The 19,301-nt window shown below is 26.1% G+C and overlaps 1 protein-coding gene and 1 long non-coding RNA gene across 11 annotated transcripts in view; one reads left to right on the top strand and one right to left on the bottom strand.

Moving 5' to 3' along the window:
• LOC107998199 (GTPase-activating protein skywalker) overlaps positions 1 to 19,301 on the top strand; it is a 38,288-nt gene that overhangs the window by 13,717 nt on the left and 5,270 nt on the right. For 2 of the 6 annotated variants that reach the window (XM_017057345.3, XM_017057343.3), the window contains exons 2-8: positions 14,177 to 14,641; positions 16,657 to 16,845; positions 17,108 to 17,232; positions 17,695 to 17,841; positions 18,158 to 18,292; positions 18,431 to 18,649; positions 19,111 to 19,140. In XM_017057345.3, coding sequence (XP_016912834.1) covers positions 14,275 to 14,641; positions 16,657 to 16,845; positions 17,108 to 17,232; positions 17,695 to 17,841; positions 18,158 to 18,292; positions 18,431 to 18,649; positions 19,111 to 19,140 — 1,212 coding nt within the window. In that variant the 5' untranslated portion in view covers positions 14,177 to 14,274. Of the gene's footprint in view, positions 1 to 8,005; positions 8,124 to 9,480; positions 9,566 to 14,176; positions 14,642 to 16,656; positions 16,846 to 17,107; positions 17,233 to 17,694; positions 17,842 to 18,157; positions 18,293 to 18,430; positions 18,650 to 19,110; positions 19,141 to 19,301 lie in introns of those variants that run through there. The other 4 variants (XM_017057346.3, XM_017057344.3, XM_062072860.1 and 1 more) reach the window with 3 other exon arrangements.
• On the bottom strand, positions 10,468 to 12,918 carry LOC114577582 (uncharacterized). Of its 5 annotated transcripts, XR_009829204.1 has the most exons (5): positions 12,280 to 12,918; positions 11,870 to 12,098; positions 11,630 to 11,794; positions 10,922 to 11,345; positions 10,468 to 10,844 (listed from the first exon to the last, which is right to left on the bottom strand). It is a non-coding gene; the product is annotated as an uncharacterized LOC114577582 (long non-coding RNA). The 5 variants fall into 5 exon arrangements; XR_003697760.2 differs by having other exon boundaries at positions 11,870 to 12,910; XR_009829203.1 differs by having other exon boundaries at positions 11,630 to 12,098; positions 12,280 to 12,910.

The following is a 19,301-nucleotide window of genomic DNA, read 5'->3' as shown; positions in this document are numbered from 1 at the left end:
GCGTTACTTTATTGCACCAGATATACAACAGTGTTATTATAATCTCTGCAATATTGGTGAGATTTTAAAGTGTTAAATAGCGATTTTATTACCTGATGTAATGTCATAGAGTAATTAGATACAATGTTTTTCAGTGATGGAATAAAACTTTGCTAATATTGTAAAGAATAGAAGACTACGTTAATAAATTTCTTATGTCATTCTCTTTGATACAAAGTTGAAATTTCTAGCAATATTCTATAATTTAATTTAATTTATAAAATAGAGTGAATTTGCCAATTATCTTTATTCTATATCTAAAATATTTTGTTTATTTTTAGAAATATTAAAAAAAATGTTACAAATAAATATTAAAAATATATTACAAGCAAAAGTTGAATGGTTTCAAAAAGAATATAATGTGATGTAATTTTTTTTTTTAGAAGGATGCATCTTAGAAATATGAAAGTCTTAGTCATATGAAAGTGAATTTTTAAATAGAATCATATATTTCTAATAAATTTTCGATTTGCAAAGAAAACTAAAGTACATCGATTCTTGTATTAAAAAAATTCATGATTCCATTTAAAAAAATGAAGTTAATCTTCACAAATTTTTTACATGTTCATCTATTAAAAAAAAATTAAATAAACATCAAAATGTAATCTCTTTAAATTCAACTTTTATTTAAAACATTTTTTAATATTTCTAAAAATAAGCGAGATATTCTGTATACTAAATTGTATACTAAATTCTCTATAATTACATAAATTTTCCAAAAATATTTAAAACTATAAAAAGATAGCAATTCGTGTTGTAAAAAATAAGTATATTAAAGATAAATATATCTAAAATTGAGTAAATTATCAATGATTAATTCTTGGTAATATGAATAAAAGATAAAAATAAATGCATCAAATTCCAGAAAAATTTCATGTAATTCTATTTTTTCTAAAATTATATTCTCCTAAAAGTCGAAAAATCGGTTAAAAATTTCTCGAATTTTATATTATCCTAATAAAGAATCGTAAATTTGATTTTGTCAAAAATTTCGATTTTGTATAGAGAGAACATAAATGGATAGGAGATGACGCGTGAAATTTTTTTCAAAAATTCCGAGGCAGAAACTTTTGACCACTTTTTCGATTATTATTAAAAGAATATAATTGGATAGTGGGAGTGATAAATTTTTTTTTGTAATTATATATATATATATTTTATAAAATATACTTACTTTTGCACATTTATCTTTTGCAACCTTTGCATTGAATGTTTTTTTGGTAATTTCAAAGAATCCAGAAATATACCAGGTGTCTCACGTAACTTTATATAGAATATTATTTTTGGAAAGAGCAAGTTATTCCAAATGGTCAAGTTATGTGAAATTCCCGGTATAAAACATCTTGCATGATTGCAATGATAACAATTTCATTTCTTGCGTTTAATCTATCATTGCTCCATTGTTATATATACGCTACAATAGAGATATATTCTTTTAAATAAGAAAATAACTTTTTTATAAACTCACCTTTATTACGTTCGTATTGGTTGCTAGTCGTCCTGATATATATAGCTGATAAACAGTTATATACATTGTTACGAATATGAATGCACACGTATAGGCAGAAATCAATGGTATCTATAATATAAAAAATTTGTTGCCAATGATTGGAAAGCTAGAACCGATTATGTGTAAAAGAGAAAGTTGTTGTGAAAAATGATTATATTTTTAATGATACATCTCGAGATTATTATTAAGATTATTAAATGTGCGGAAAGTTAATCGGATTGATCGGAAAACGAAATAATCGAAGAAAATATTATAGAGATTGTATGAAATTTTATGGAGAATATCGAAGACTCTGATCAAAAGTGTTTGCAGGGTCTTCTCCGGCGGACGTTGTTGTTTTGTTTTAAATGGCTTCAGACTTATTCTTCCATGCAAATTCAATTATTTCTTATCTTTTTTTTTCTCTTCTCTTTCTTGATGTAATGATGTACATAGAAAAAAATCGGCTGCGAAAAATCGATGGAGAAATCAATGCTTTCTTTCTATTAAAGGAAAAGATCGAATTTTCATTTACTTATTATGAGAAGAAAAGTAATGCGAGGAAATGACGAAATAAGGTAAGACTATAAAATCATAATTAACAAATTGCAAGTTGTGTTTATTAATGTTGATAAGAATTTTGCAAAGATTTTAATGTGCAATAGCACGATAATAATGCGAAATACGTAATATGCTATGAAATGATACCGAGTATTATAGGCTTAAAAAAATATAGATAGAGATATAGATTAGAAGAGTATTGATATATATTTATGGATAGATATGTAAATGTCACATGGCGTAATAGAAGGTTGACATAAAAGATTCGTTAGACTCTTGAAACAATTGCTATCGTAATAATGTCAAGAATAAAAAATTATTTCAAATGACAGTAATGTATATTCACATGTCGTCTAGCAGTCAACAGGACAACATAATTAGCAAAATCCATCGACTATCATTTCATTGGAAAAATTCATTTAAATTTAATTTGGCGAGTAAATAAGATGTATGGAATCGTAAATTATTATAATTAATTTTGATTTTAAAATTTTAAGAAGAATTTAAAATAGATTATACTTTCTTTTTATCATCCTTCATAAAAATATTAATGTATCTTGCAATTGAATATCGTGAATACAAATATAATAATTTATTATTATAATAAATTGTAATTAATATAACAAATTATCAATTATGATCAATAAATTAATTAATATAAATTATTTTATTATAAATATAATGTAAATTTTGTTATATAAGATAATTCCAGATGAATATATTTAAACTACAATATATCATAATATAAATATATATTCCATTTATTATATTGAAATTGGACTGAGTAAGTAATTTACAAATAGATAAATAATTCATAAACGGTCAACAGATAATAAATATCTATGATCAATTGAAAAATTATTTGTTACAAGAAAGAACTATAATGTATTCAGGTGATGAGATATATATATTAAGAAGAAGTAAATACTGAACGAAATGATATCCAACTAAGAAAAAATAAAAAAAGAAACGTAATTTATTGATAGACACAGTGGCAAAGAAAATGAGTAATTATGCTCGGTGATGTAATTTCATCTCGTTTGGCGATAAAAGTTAATTGTAATGAATTGATCGATGATAGTAACGAACGTTACAAACATTGTTTCTAGGTTGTAATGATTATTATAGAACGAATGTTTATGTTATATAAAATCGTTTTACATAACCTTGGTATAATAAAAAAAGGAAAATATCCATAAACATTATATATTTCATAACGGTGACAAAGAATAAAGTGACAAATGATACATAGTATTATGTTTTTCAAATCTTGTTATAATCGACAATTCTTAATTTGACATTTATAATTTAATATTGATTAATTTTGTGTTCTTATTATTTATTACCAGAACTTATTACTAGAACTACAAGTTTAAATTTAATAATAGATTTCGATTTCAACATAATAAATAAAATATTACGTTCAAGATATATCTTCTATATCTTCTTAGAAAATTAATTCCTTTAGCATAACATCATCTTTATTTCGTTACCTATTACTGTCTCTACAGTTATTCGATGATGTGTTCAAATGGACTGCATGATTCTTTTTTTTTAATAACGTTTCATTTTCATTTAACAACAGATCAAATAATTTAATTGATGATGAATGATATTTTGCATAATCATAAATATTCTAAACAAATAATCATCACAAATTTAATATATTCATTACAAGATTGATTTTTATTATTATATTTTTAATAAACGTAAATTTATGATCGTGATTAATTCCATCCTTTTATTTAATTTAATTTTACAAATAATTATATTTTATTTGATTTTATATAGAATTAGATATTTAATATTCGTTCTAAGAAATTCATTGAGTAAGATATATAAATAATTAATTCTAGATCAAAAAATTTCTTTATTTATAGAAAAAAAGATTTATATGTTCGCTTTCTAATAAACCACTAATAGAACGGATTTACTTTCACGCTGCAATTATGTTTTCACGATGTTTGCTTTATAATTACTTGCACACGTTGTGATCACAATGATTGCTCGCAATTAGATGTTAAGAAGCTGGAGTGCTCGCCAATACCATCACGGTTTATTTTTTAACTTAATTAGTTTGTGATTATATACTGCTTTTAAAAATGAAGCTAGTCGAACACATTCTACGCATTCTGGTAAATTTTACTTAATTCTTTCTCTCTCTTTTAGATAATGATGAAAAAAAGTATATGATGAAGAAAATATACAGAATGAAAATTTTACATATTAAAACATGATACTGTAACGGTCGTAAAATGATTAAATTAATAAGAAAAATATTGAAAATTAAATTATAAAAAAATAACTTATAATAAATGGTTTCAAAAAATATAGTTTATCCATTTAACTTATTTACAATGCGGAATTTTACTTGCTAAATTATTTTATTTTTAATTTATTTCTCGTATAATTTTATGCTCTCCGAGACATGTTTTTTCAATCGAATGCAGTGAAATCAGGGAATTATATATATTGCATTACTTTTTTTTCTTTTTCTACGAACAAATTGTAGCAATTACCTGTATCGTAACTTTGCTTAATTTATTTAGTTTTAAAGTAAAGAAAAAAATAATTGGAATTTAAATGAATAACTTTAAAAAAAATAAAAAATAATAAATTGAAATTGTATGCAATATTAAAACATATTATCGTAGAAATATAAATTTTAGACGTTATTAACACGTTTTCTAATTGCTAAAAAAGCTATTATGATCTAAATTGATAACATTTTTAAAAGAAAACAATTATTTCTTCGAATATTTTCACTTATATAAAAAATAAATTAATAAATAAGTAGGAAAAATAGAAATGACTTCTTTAATTAAAAAGAAAAAAAAATACCCATTTCTAAATGCAAATTTTTTTAATCCAAAAATTCCAAAATATATATATATATATATATTTTGTACGAATTAATAAAAAATTAATTATATTTTAAAAAATAATATTTTATTAATATTTTATTATAATTACCTCATCATTTAGAAATTGCTAAACGGTATCAAATTGCAGTAATTTCCTTTCATATATCCGTTTTCTTTATTTCTACCAAATAAACTTCACAAAATACCGAGCAGAACGCGTTCAAAACTTCAAACGTTTCTCTTCCTGTTAACATCGGTGTCCGTGAATTATTGCACAATATCACCAATTCGTCTGTATTTCATTAAATACGAACGACTCGTGTAATTATAGCTCGCTCGTGAATATAATATATATCCGTGAGTCCTATTTGCGCACGATTATCGATTAAAAATCCAATAAACCGTGTTGATGTTACAACGATTATACGCCAAAAATCAAATACAAGTTAAACAGTTGTCCGATCAGTTATCGACAAATCGACCGTCCAATGGCCTGTATAATCGATCATCGACACCGAAAACCGGATTATGCAATTGAGCCTTTATACAACAGACATTTAGACCAATGTCACTTTGTTTTGATAAATGAATTGGATCTATTGCGAAATTTCAAGATGAGAATTTGTCTTATTAATGCGAAGATTTTGAATGCTACAAAATCCATTTTTTTTTTTTATTGAAATGAAAAGAGCATGAGTTTTATATATATATGATAATTTATAATTATAGTAATGGAATATAATTACAATATAACGAATAATACTATATATAATACTATATACAATACTAGAATTGATAAATTAATAATAATGATATAAGAATAGTTAAATAAAAAGAATTGATAAAATCCAAATGAAAAAATTTAAATAAGAAAATCTTCAAAAAGCGTTTATCTTTCTTATATCTCATTCTATGTCCAAAAATATAGTAATTCTTAGCAAGTGTAATTATATGTAACAGGTAAAAAGTTAAAATAACTACAATACTTATAATAGATGGATACATCTCATTAAAATAGCGCGATGTCGTATGAGACAAGGAAAAAAATACTTGGATATAGCATGCGCACCTGGTATCATGTGATTTGGACCGATGCCATTGAGAACAAGTCTTCTGATGCGTTCCTATCGCGCTAAAGGAAAAGATTTCGAGCTCCAGTTTCGAGACGTCGATAAACTCGATCCATTTATTTTGTTCGACGATTTTCATTTATCACTATTACTCAATAAATCAATGTCTAATCGTTTCTTTGTTCTTTTACTGTCGATTCGCATTCGATTCAATCCCATTAATCGATATAATTTCTCTCGATGAAAATTCATGCGATATGTTGTACATAGTGATTCATACGAGTTACCAATGTAATTTATGTTTGAACATTGAAAATATTCATTTTTCTTTCTAATATAAGATAAATATTGGATAAATATGTGTAATAAATGCTCTTTTTAAATAGAAATCAAGTAATATAGTGTAAATCAAAATGATTTATATGTTTCATCGTAAAAATTTCTATAATTTTTATTTTTAAGCCATGATTGAAAATAGAGATATTTCTTTCTATTTATAATATATCAAGCATTATAGCGCGTTTAGTGCTAACTCATTCTGGACAAATGCAATGCAGATCTGTCCATTGTTGGCGTGTATCCCCCACCACTTCTAATTAGCTGATGACTGCCCTCTAGCGATGATGTGAATGAAACTACCTAAAATTTTAAACAACGGAAGATGTCTATATCGTCTTTGCGGGAGATTTCGATATTAGTTTCACGCTATCATGTGCGTTTTTTTTTTTACACAGTTGTAAGATCAACGTATAATTCCATCATAACGTATAAATCCATCAACAAAGTAGAAGAAATTCCTCGATGCATGCATCGTTGACAAATCTGATGCAATAGAAAAAAAAGAGAAATATGTATTGACAGATATTCAAAAAAATACAATAAGAATTTTCTAATGTGAAATCGGTATCATATTATTATAGAATATTTTATGAGAGTAATTTTGTTTTTCTTCTTGATTAAATTACTTTTAGTAATTTTATTAGAAACCATGAAGTTTATTGGTTATTGCTTTATGGCATCCATCTTGTTTGACTTCTCATTTTCTTTAATATTATGACAAGTGACAATAATCTCAAAGGTGAGTTCAGTGACTTATTGTAACATGATAACGTAAGATTACGAAGACAGAATGAAGACAAACTAATATATTATTTCTTTTCATAATAAATCATTTTCAATTTTCGATTTGTTAATTATAAATCACAATTATTATTATTTACTATTCTTAGAATTGTTTGGATCTTTCGAATAAAATCAATTATTTATAAGGATTTATTATATTTCAAATTGTTATTATTATTATTTCTCACCTCTTGTTAATGGTCATTATATTTAATTATCGAAAAGAAATAATTGGCAATTAAACTCTTAACAAATTAAATATTTTTTGCGCTCAAATATATATACAATATCAACAATAATTAATGTTACCAGATTGAATGAAAAAAACTTTCTTTAAACGTTCAGAAGAAGCGTAGAAATGTTCATAAATTGTTCATAGATCTCTAGAAAGCTCTAGGCAAAAAATTCACGAGTAATACGAATTATTCGTTAATCAAGCGCTAATGAAGTAATTGCACATTCCGTTCAACGAAGTATTGTAGCCGACAACCGCAAAGATTCTAGAAAATTGGCAATTAGAGAATTATTTCTGAGCAACGATGTCTGCTACATGTTATTACCAAATGCATAAGATACTATTGCTGCACATTATAATACATTATAATAACGCGCAGGCATAATGAGATTAACCTTATGCTGATTAACCTATGTCTGCTTTGAAACTGATCGTGTAATGTTTAGCCCCAGAATTTCTATTATTTCTCGACTGTTTTACGTAACAATTCTATTTTTTATTTAAACATTTTGTTTTGTAAAATATCTTTTTAATTTAAGAAAATTGTGATAGATACTTACTTATCTCGTTCATATTGAAAATAAAAAAGCACCTTTCCATTGAACCTATCGATTTTCTTTTCTAGGTCAGAAATTGTAGAATCAATCGATGCCAATTTCCTGACGCGTATTCCAGTTCGCGGAAAAAAAAAAAGTTTATCGCAATATCTACTTGATCGTCGAAGAGATCATACCTTTGGCGAGGTAATGAATTATGCAGTGAATCCCGAAGGGGAATAAAATGATAACTCCGGTGGATCGTTGGAATCAAGGCTGCACGATGATATTAGCGAGTCGCGTACGCATATTTGGCACTCGCTTGCAATCGCAAAATTTCTCGCCAAACTTGCTTAAACCACCGGTCCTTTGTTTTTTGAATTGTCTGCCATAATTATTATGCAATAATTTCATTACTTATTTGTCATACTTATTTGTTCTTGTAATATTCTTTAAAAAAAAAAATTATGATAAAATATCATTGTATTTAATTGTATTCAAAAATTTTCTGATCGAATATATCTTTTCGTTATATATAAATGTAAAATTTTTTATATATATATATAAATATGAATTATATATATATTTATTTGTAATTTTTATATAATACTATTTCTAGATGAATTCGTTATTTGATTAATATATACGGAAAGATATATAAATAATTCCTCAATCAAACGGAACACTATCTCTATGAATGAATTTTTTCCTCGATTCACTGATTATAATTTTATTTATATAAATTCATATTTGTAACGAAAAACAAAGATAAAGTATATGAATCAATCTTTTTTTTTTTAATAAAATTCAATTTTAAATTGATAAATGCATTATTTAAAATTCATAAAAGAAATTATTCTCTGTTGAAAAATTTAATTACAATTTCCGGTTTTTCTTGTCGCTTTTACTGTTACCTGATTATGAAATCGTAGCGACTTTTTTCAGCAAACGACACAAGAAGAACTTCATATATAAGTGTGTATATATAAGTGTCCATATAATATCGAAAGACAAGATGATATTATTGTTGAATTAAATTATTATGAAATATACATAGAATGAAGTATACAAGATAATAATATCATTTTATTAAAAAGGGATTTAACGGGAGAGAGGGATTTAACGAAAAATTCGAGAATAATTGATATTTCTCAGGTTGATCATCTCGACCTTCTTCTGAAACCGGTTATCATTAATTTTCCATGATAGTTCCTCATTGCCTCGTGTTCAACGTCATTGAGTTATTTTACAATGATAATATCCAATGAATATTGCATTTAAGCTATTTAATTTTAAATCAGATGGAAATTCTGTTAAATTACATCGCTATTCTCATAAAAATTTTTAAATTTTTAGTCTTGGCGAGTTTCTTTCTAAATTGGTGTTCGTTTCATTCATATAATTCATTCTGCAACAGAAAGATATTTTAATGAATTTAATATTAAGAATTATCTAGAAATTAATCGGCTGATCTTATGATAATTCTTTCGTGATAAGAGACAAGATCGAATAAAGTAATAATGCGCAATTCTTCTTATAAATGACAGAATTGCGTTCTTTCTTATCTATCTTAAATCATCTTTTGATCAGTTACATATCTACTTTCGTCTTGGATTTGACTTTTTCGAAGAAAAACGCTCATCAAGAGGGTATGGTACTTATATCTTATTTACAGAACAAATTATCACATTACTTATTTTTCAAAAATTATTTTTTTCTCTATTAATTATCTCTATCAAATTGATACAATTTAAATATAAAATAAATATGCGAAACAAATTAATTAACTTTAATATAATTGTTTTGTAAATAAAGAAATAATAATAATAATGATAATAATAGTAAGATTTGGTTAGGTATAATTTAACGAGTTGAACAATACTTATATTAATAATAACAGGATATATAATGAACATAAATATTGGCAAAATTAGCAATAAACATTGGAATTATTTTATTTTTTTTTTCTTTAACTCCGTACTTATGCAGATTATTTAAATATTACATTTATTTAAATATCATATTTACAGTTTCTTTTAAGCTTTTTAATAATTAAATAATGGAATCAATAAGATTGGATTATTTTTTAAAAAATTTGTATAAATTATCTTTTTATAAAATATATGTAAATTATAATAAAAACAAATAAAAATTTCTTACTATAATACCATTTAGTCATTACAGACAACTCATACTGTACGTATAAGTATAGCTAAGAACGCTTTATTTGTTTGAGAAACTAATAGTAGCAGTATTCCTTGCAAAAATAAACTGAAATTATACAACAATGTTTTTGCTTACACAAGCTCTGGTTAATAGGGATGCATTCATTATATTACATAGACATAAATTTATATATATCTAAAATTAGATGTCATTGAAAGATTATTTTTATTGATATAATAAATAAAATTAGAAATTAGGTAAGATTATTGTCTTAAAGATATAAATCTTTAAGATATGAGTATTTCAGGTTTTTTGAGTATGTGTGTATTATAAATTCAAAGAATTTATAAATTAAAAAGTAAAATAATATACATGAACAATTGTATTACAATTTTAAATATATTTTTAATTTATTTTTTAAATCTAGTCTTTATCTTCAATGTATATATACATATATACGTTATATATAAAAAAGATTATACTTATAGATCCTTATATATCCTTATAGACAAAAATGCAAATCATTCATACTTTATTATACATATATCATACTTTTCATTATTATTCCGATTTGTATATATTAGTCACTTGACAAACAGAAATCCACAAGAATCCGTGCAGAGAAACCCAATGGAGATGTGTCATCGAGTAACAACAGGCTGCATAGTCTAATTAAATACTCGGAATAGCGTTGGCAATTGTACCGTGCAATAATTGTTGTACTCGGCAGCGATCATCATAGAATCGAAAGCGAGATTCCATCTGAAAGACGCACGTTGAATTACGAAGCGAACACCTCGTATCATGAGTTAATGGAATTATGCAAATTTGTCAGTTACCACGGCTGTAGGCTCGATCTTGTTTGCTTAGCGTATTCAACAATGCAACGTTGGCGCGTTCGCGTGTTTGCCCTCGTCTCCAATGAGATATATTTATACTATCAAGTGGTTCGAGCGTTTCAGAGTTGCAATAATATTTATCTGCTGCGGCAACCGCGAATCTCCAGTCTTTGCACTCGCGTAGTGTTCATTCCGTGAAATAGAAATCCGATCGAATACATTATAGAATTTTATATAAACCGCTATATATTTCTTATCACTAGAGCAATTTCCTTCGTGTGTTATATCGAATAATGATAATAATAGATAATAAAATCTGTTTTTATACAACACATTTTGCAGCATCTCGTTATTATTAATCGATCAGTATTAATCGGAAAATTTTCTTTTTTAATGTTGAATTATAATTTCAGTGTTCTTTATCCTAAATTGATAAACAAAAATGTTTAATTATTATTTGAACGATAATAGATTTTGATTAGATGTAAGTAATATAATGATTTGTTATTCTTAGAAAATGATATTTTTATTACAACATAGTGTGAAATAATTGATGGATATAAGAAGAATCTTTCTGCAGAAATACATTCTATAAAATATATCTTAGTACGTTGCAAACAAAATAATTCTAAAGCGTTTTTCAAACACATAAATTTTACTTTATTTGAATTTTTTAACATTTGTTTGTCGTTAATATAATTTGTTTACCATGGTTAATTCTATATACCGTACGTAAAGGGTTAAACACGCCTTGATAAGGGAATTCCGTTTGCTGTTCAGCCTCCAGGCATAATGAGCATCATCATAAAAGGCTTTATCTGCCGAGCAGTCTCTCTGCGGATTGTGTACAGTAATATTCTCAAATCGCACATGCTGTATTGATAAGAATTAAACATGTTTGTGGATGCAAGATAACTCGCGCATTTTATTAATAACTATTAAGTATACCAAGACAGATTATCGTAGCTCACGGTTTTGCATCTGGCTGCTTTGCTTATTATTAGAGACAGCTTTAACGAGGCTAATTATAGGCGATATTATATATCCATTGTCTCCTGCTGGCTTACTCCTTTAGAAACATGTCGTTATCGAGGTCATTGTCTGATCGACACTCTTTTCCCCGCATAAATAGAACTTTACCACCATGCTTTTTAACTAACACCATTCGATTCTCATTCTATATGCATTGCAGGATAATTATATTTGGCAGAAAGTTGATATCATACATATTGCCGGAATTTTCACTTATTATCGGTTTTAAATAATATAATTTTCAATGTATAATAATATATTATTTCTTAAAATATAATAGACTTCTGTCTTTTAAGATTCTTAGAAAGAATAAATTTACTTCTTACCTGTAGTATTTTTTTTTATTATTATTATATCATGAATGGTTAAATAAAAAGTTCTGTGCAAATGATTTCCATCGTTTAGATACATAAGAAGTGACACTTGGTTGTAAGTCTTGTTGATATTGGCATCTTTACAGAAGACAATTGATTTTGGTTGCAAAGTAACCGACGCATTGCGATAAATCGACGCCAACAAAAAGTATATTGCATATGGTAACACGAAAGATGCATTGGCTCAGATAATTCGCTTCTCCTTTTTTTCCCTCTCCGTTTGAACGATTAAGTACATCGCGGCTTAAGCGATGATACATTTAACTACAGTCATGATTATTATGGGAATGTTTACGGAAGATTCTTGGAAATATATGTCGTCGTTCAGTCTTGAACTTTAATCGAAAAATAATTTTCCTGAAATAATACAAATGATTGAAAAGTTATACAATTTTATAAGATTATAGATCAGTTAGTACAATAAATGTGATATATATATATTATTTGACTTTTGAATTTTGAATAAAAATGATTTTGTGCTTTTGATATTATGAATATTTTTTCTTTTTTATAATGATATTTCACTGTGGACAATTATATCGTGCGTAGGAGGCAAGTTCAAGAACCACGTTTACGATGCAGTAGAATATTGTTCAATCGAATGTTCGATTATCTGTACAGTGCCATCTAGCAAAGGGAAACAAACATTCTATGTTTACGCCAACTTATGTGTTCATACACGCTGGCTTATCACTCTGAATTCGTCGGTATAGCAGTGTGTGCAACATCAATAGACTAAATTAATTTGAATACGGTATTATTGTACTTGAAATATTGATCAAAAAAATTATATAATAGATAAGTTGTAATTTGAAAAGTAAAAATGTAATAATTTGTAATAAAAATTTAACAGAAATTGTTTGAATTAATTGCGAATAATCAAAGTTTTATTTATTTATAGCTATATTAATTATAAAAATATATACACAACAATATTCATACTAAAAATTTTCCACCTTCAATAACAATTTAAAAATAGATATCAAAACATAGTATTTTTATATGAGTGTGTAGTAAAATATGTATGACGTATTTGGCTTCTTCTCGAAGTAAATAGAATTATATTCATTAAAAATTTAATCAACAAATATAATTAAATAATAATATCAACTAAAATTTTTATTATAAATATTTATTTACTTATATTTATTTAAATTATTATTAAGCATTATTAATTATTATTAATCATTACATATACATTAATTCAATATTGATTATACTTTTTTAAGTATTTAAAATAATTATATCAGTAAAAAATCTATTTAATATTTAATAACATTATTTATATATATATATATATATTTCTTTTTTTTTTCCTCTTATTTGCTTTCATTGTATTAATTATTAATATATTTTTCCCTTAATAATGATTAATGATTTTTAAAAACAAAAAAAAAATAAAAAATCAAATAAAGATATTGATATTTTTAATGTCAATCAATTCTAACCTTATTTTTTACGATAACTTCTTCACATTTCGTGTGAATCGATCGAGAGATTCCGTATGTTATATAATTTAATGAAATAAAAAGTAAAAGTTAATATTAATAAATTTATAAATATAAAGTAAAATAATAATATGAATAATAAAAAGAGTAATAAAATAATAAATAATAAATAATAAATAATTTATATCATATATCTGTCTATAAAATTGAAGAGAGAAAACAAGAAAATAACTTTATTGAAAAAAAAACTTATTTTTCAATAAGAAGACTAAAGAAAATTTAACGGTGTTTTAATTCAATAACTAAGAATTGTAAATTAAATTAATAAATATTTTATTCTTTCTCCATTATAATAATATAATTCTATAATTCTTTTTATTTATTTATTTTTTTGATTTCAGATGAAAATAGAAACATCACAAGACATGACATAAATATTAATATAAAACATACGGGGAACGGCATCATGAAGAATCTCGCGCCGTAGTCGCCACTTGCAATGTTAGTCACACAGACACCCTCCTCGACGGACAATCTGCCGAATATGCTGCCGGTACTCGAGGAGGAGGCGGATGTCGATGTTGACGATGCTTTCCCGCCACACGTTGATGCGACGAACATCGTCATACAACCAGAGTCGCCCACCAGCAAGAAGCAGGCACTGAAGACCTTCAACGAGGTCAACGCGCTCCTCCAGGCCGGCAGGAAAAGGGAGGCTAAGTTGATCATAAGGGAAAACGCGTGGCCATTGAACAACGGGATCAGGACGCAATTGTGGCCAGCCCTTTGTCAGCAACACGCACATGGGAAGAACATGCTTGATGGATTCTATTGGGATATGGTCAATCAAGTGTTTGGAACTACAGGTTTGTTTTGAATATTGAATTGACATTATTAATATTTATATTTATATTATTAATTAACACTAATATATTGCATAAAATTATATATATATATATATATAGTTAAAAATTTACAAGAAGTTGATGTTTCTTTAATTTAAAGTTATGAAGTTACATATAAAATATTTACTATTCTAATAATAACGAACTAAAATCTATCTGCATAGATATATATTATTAGCGTCTCTATATATGAAACTTGTCATGTAACGAGAAAATTTTTTGGCTAAAATTTGTCATTGCAAAAATTATTATGTTTCACATAGAAAATTTTCTTTCTTGTCAAATTAAATATATAAATAAGTATTTTTATTTTTTATTTAACATTTTATCTAAATAGAATGATTTATTGTTTTTTTTTCTTAACTAAAGTATATAAAATAATACAACACAATAAACTTCCTGAATTATTGGAATATTTATTATTAAATAAATTTGTGTAATTGTCATGCAGTTTACTATTTTATAATAAATTAACTTAACATATAATTCAAGTACAGTTGCATGTTTTCATTAGATAAAGCATATATTTCTTTAACCAGATCTTATCGGTTACATAATATTTAACCCTACCATTTGAGGGTTAAGTCAATTTAGAATTTTTGCTGTAAAAACTAAATCATAATTATCTTACGAGTGTATTAAAATTGCTTGCCTTTACAACTTTCTAGTAAATAAAATTAAAAATAGGAAACAGACTGCTGATTTAGTAATTTAATTTAATTGATTAAATTATATTTTTATCGAGAAAAGCTTATTTTAAAATTTATTTTTTTTATATTAAAATATTAAATTAATTTTTCTTTGGCTAGAAAAAATACAAAAGACAAAAATACAAATGTTCAAAATGTCCTACATATCGCAGCTGTACATTAAGCCTCCTGTTCATAATGTAAATACAGAGTATTTCTGTGATCTAAAGCCAGTTTTCATCCATTTACTTTTCACGCTATTGCTTGTTTCTTAACGGTCACCAATATTTATAGAATCTTGATTGACTGCAACGGTTATTATTATACGTTATAATGTATAGGTTTTTACAAGATGTGATGACATATAGTAGCATTAATTTAAAAGATGATTAAAGATATTGAAAATAATTCATACATTTGTATGTATATATCTTTTTGATTTAGATTAAACAATGCTAATGTATTTTATAAGAGCATTATTTTAATTATTCCATGCTAATTATAAATTTATATTTACTTTACGAATTATAATACGCGAGTTAGAAAGTTCGTATATTCGAATTGTATTTCACATTGATTTGTATTTATTATTAGAAAAAGATGATATGTAACACCTTCATCCGGTTGGTGTGAAAAATGATCAATAAACAAGAAATTCAACTACTATAGGCAGTCAAATACGACGCTTAAAATGCTTAAAATAGATTACTTTAACTCTACTCTGTTAGGTTACGAATCCATTTGAGAATAAAACTCTTGAAAGTTATTTTTTGCTAATGGATACTGCGTTAACAGTGAAAATTAATATCAGATGAATCTACTCACGTTTATTTATACATTTATTCATTTTCAAAATATTTAATATAATCTAATTTATTTTAATTTCAATCCCAAAAATTTATTAGTATATTTAGATATAATTTCAAAATACAATGGTATTATATATATAATAATATTTAAAAATTACTTTAAAAGCAGATAATAAAAATTGAATTACTAATTTTTTCTAAACTATATAAATTATTATTTACGCAATATTCAATATATCACGATATCTAAAATTTTCAAGCTATAAGCTTCATAGACAACAACTTATCGATCTTCTTAAATTATTGAAAATCATATAATCTTCTGTCTTACGTAGTATCTTATACAATATTAAATCATATTATGATATATTACCTAAACCTTTCAAATTATCAAATATCAGATGTTGACAAATTGTCATCAGAACTTATTAAGACTAAAGTTTCCCCAGCTATTTCTGACTAATTTACTTGTTTACAGAACTGCCGGAAAAATCAATCATGTTACCACCATTCGTGGACAGTACTCATTGCCTGTCGTACCACCTGACGAGAAAAGGCAGGTGCGTTGCGGACAGGGTTGTATCTGTGCTGGGATACGCTTGTCCCGATATTACCTACAGTCCTTCTCTTTATCCCATCACAGCTCTTCTTCTTCACTTTATGCCAGGTAAGTATATTATAAATAAAATAAATATCCATTCTTCAGAATTGACGATATAAGATAGAAGAAGGATAGAATTTTTCAATAAGATTTTTCTTCCATTTTGTTCTACTAACACAATAGAAATTCATATTACGTGTCGTAAATCGAATTTCTTGTCTGTTCTCATAAATTAAGATGTTAGGCATGCGGTTGGATAGAATCCCAGTTTTATTAATAGTTTGAAATCAGAAATGTTCACGAGATTACCGTTTTCCATCTGTTGCAGAGGAGGAGTGTTATCATTGCATGGCCAGTTTGGTTGCCGCTAAGGATAAGATGTTCATCACACAAACGAAGCTCCTTTACGAAGTTACCTGGAAAACTGTGGAACAAATTACGAAGAAGCATGTGGTATGTAATGTTGGACAATTCGTATTATTCAAGATGAATCACATTTTGATCATTTGGCACAAAATGATCTACATTTTACTCACAGATAATGTTTACTAAGAAATTGCAGCTGTTTTCAACTTCCCTTTTAAAATAGTGTTTTGATGATGTTTTGATATTGTTGTAAATGCAAATTATTTTTAAATTAAACAGGTTAGAACGGAATTTGTATATAGATGTTTTTTAATGTTTGGAAGTGAATCATGAATTTTCTAATGATTAGTAATCTGAATATAAAAAAACCAATTATAAAAAGCTGTAAGACTAATTAAAAAACGTTATACAATTACGTGAATTTAAATCATACATAAAATTATATGTTAAATATAAAAAAAACGCAAAAATCTTATAGAATAGTTTAAATTCAATAATTCTATACATTCCTTATGGAAGAATATATAGAATTATAATTTTTCATTCAAGAAATCGGCAGCGGTACATTTAGCGAGGCATTGTTCTGGATCAAGAGCAGAGAGAATTTACATGGATTGGATGTGGTGGATTCTACAACTTCTTCCTTTCCAACATCTAGTCAGAGTTATGGATTGTTTTCTTCATGAAGGCATTAAGGTATTTACAAAATTCGAGTGGGATCAGCTTGAAACATTTACATTATTTTTTATCACATCTTTACACAACATGTTAAAAAAGTATTATTGGCATTGATTCAAAACAAGGAAAAAGTTAAAGATATGTATAATATGGAATGCTCTTCCAGGAATAGTATGAATGATAAATACAAATGTTGACTATATGCCAGTGAAAAATTAGATGCGTGCGTTTTTACACGTTGATTCTTCCTAATGTATGATATATAAAATTAATACATATTTATAAATTATAAGTACAGTTTCTTTTTTTTATGTTAATTTTGTATTTGTTTTAGGTATTCTATCGAGTAGCAATGGCAATAGTTTTATTATTCTATAAACATTCATCGTTGCAAAATTCTGAATGGATGAACGAAATTTCGAAAAATGGAATTGATGCTGCACTTTCAAAATTTTGTAGGCAAATACCGGTAAGCATAAGTATATAAAAGCAAGGTTGTTGGTGCATTATCAGAATCATTCAAAAAATCGATTAAACTAATTATAACTCTTTTGATATTTTTATATAATAAATATAAAATGATATAGTATGTTTTATAAATTTGTAGGTAACATCAGCTAAATTTTTACGTACCGCATTTGGAATACGTGGACTTAGTTCTGCATACATATCAAGAGTATTTTTGCGCACAGAAATGGCTCTAAAAAGTAAAAGTGTTTTAACGGGATCCAGATCATTGGCAAGATCACGATCCACAGACAATCTGCCGACGAGTCAGTCTCAAGTCAACATTCAGATGATGTCACACACGCTCACGATACGAGAAGTATGTTATCTGTATTCTTTTTTTTTTTTCAAAATAGTCCGAATATTTGACAGATTTTTTTCCAATAAAGTATGGACTCACATATATGCTTTATAAGATTTTTTCTATATGATTGTTCCTTTTTTTGAATTCTTATGAAGTATATCTTGTTAATTTTGTAGTACTCAATATTGACATTTTAATAATGTTGATTCTTTTATTTATTTTCCAAGTATGAAATTATATTTATAAGACAATTATATATATATGTGAGCCCATTATTTTTATCTTTAAATATTGCGATTCTTTATTTGTAAGAAACTTGCAGGTTTAAAGGTTTAGTATCAATAATTAATGTGATTAATGTCTCTTACTGTAAAATAATATTAATAGACAAAGATGATGGATTAAGCAAATAATTTCTTAGGGTATTAGAATGCAAAATTATGCAAAAGCTGTTCAATGATTCACTTTGTTTTCAGAAAGAGTGTGAAGACACATACAAAGACAGGGTATTGTATAATTATCTTTTTGGGAAATGTGTTGTTAGTTTCATGTGCTCTGCCCTCTGTTCCTGAACTATACCTGTTACATTCATTCATACTCACTATTGTTACACTTATCGTGCCAGCTTTGTTGCTGTTAGCGTCTATCCACTTGCAGTTATTGCCTT

The sequence above is a fragment of the Apis cerana genome, linkage group LG3 (assembly GCF_029169275.1).
Source record: "Apis cerana isolate GH-2021 linkage group LG3, AcerK_1.0, whole genome shotgun sequence".
Classification (NCBI taxonomy): Eukaryota; Metazoa; Arthropoda; class Insecta; order Hymenoptera; family Apidae; genus Apis; species Apis cerana.
Note: the sequence above shows the minus strand (reverse complement) of the source record. Positions and strands in the feature narration are given on the sequence as shown.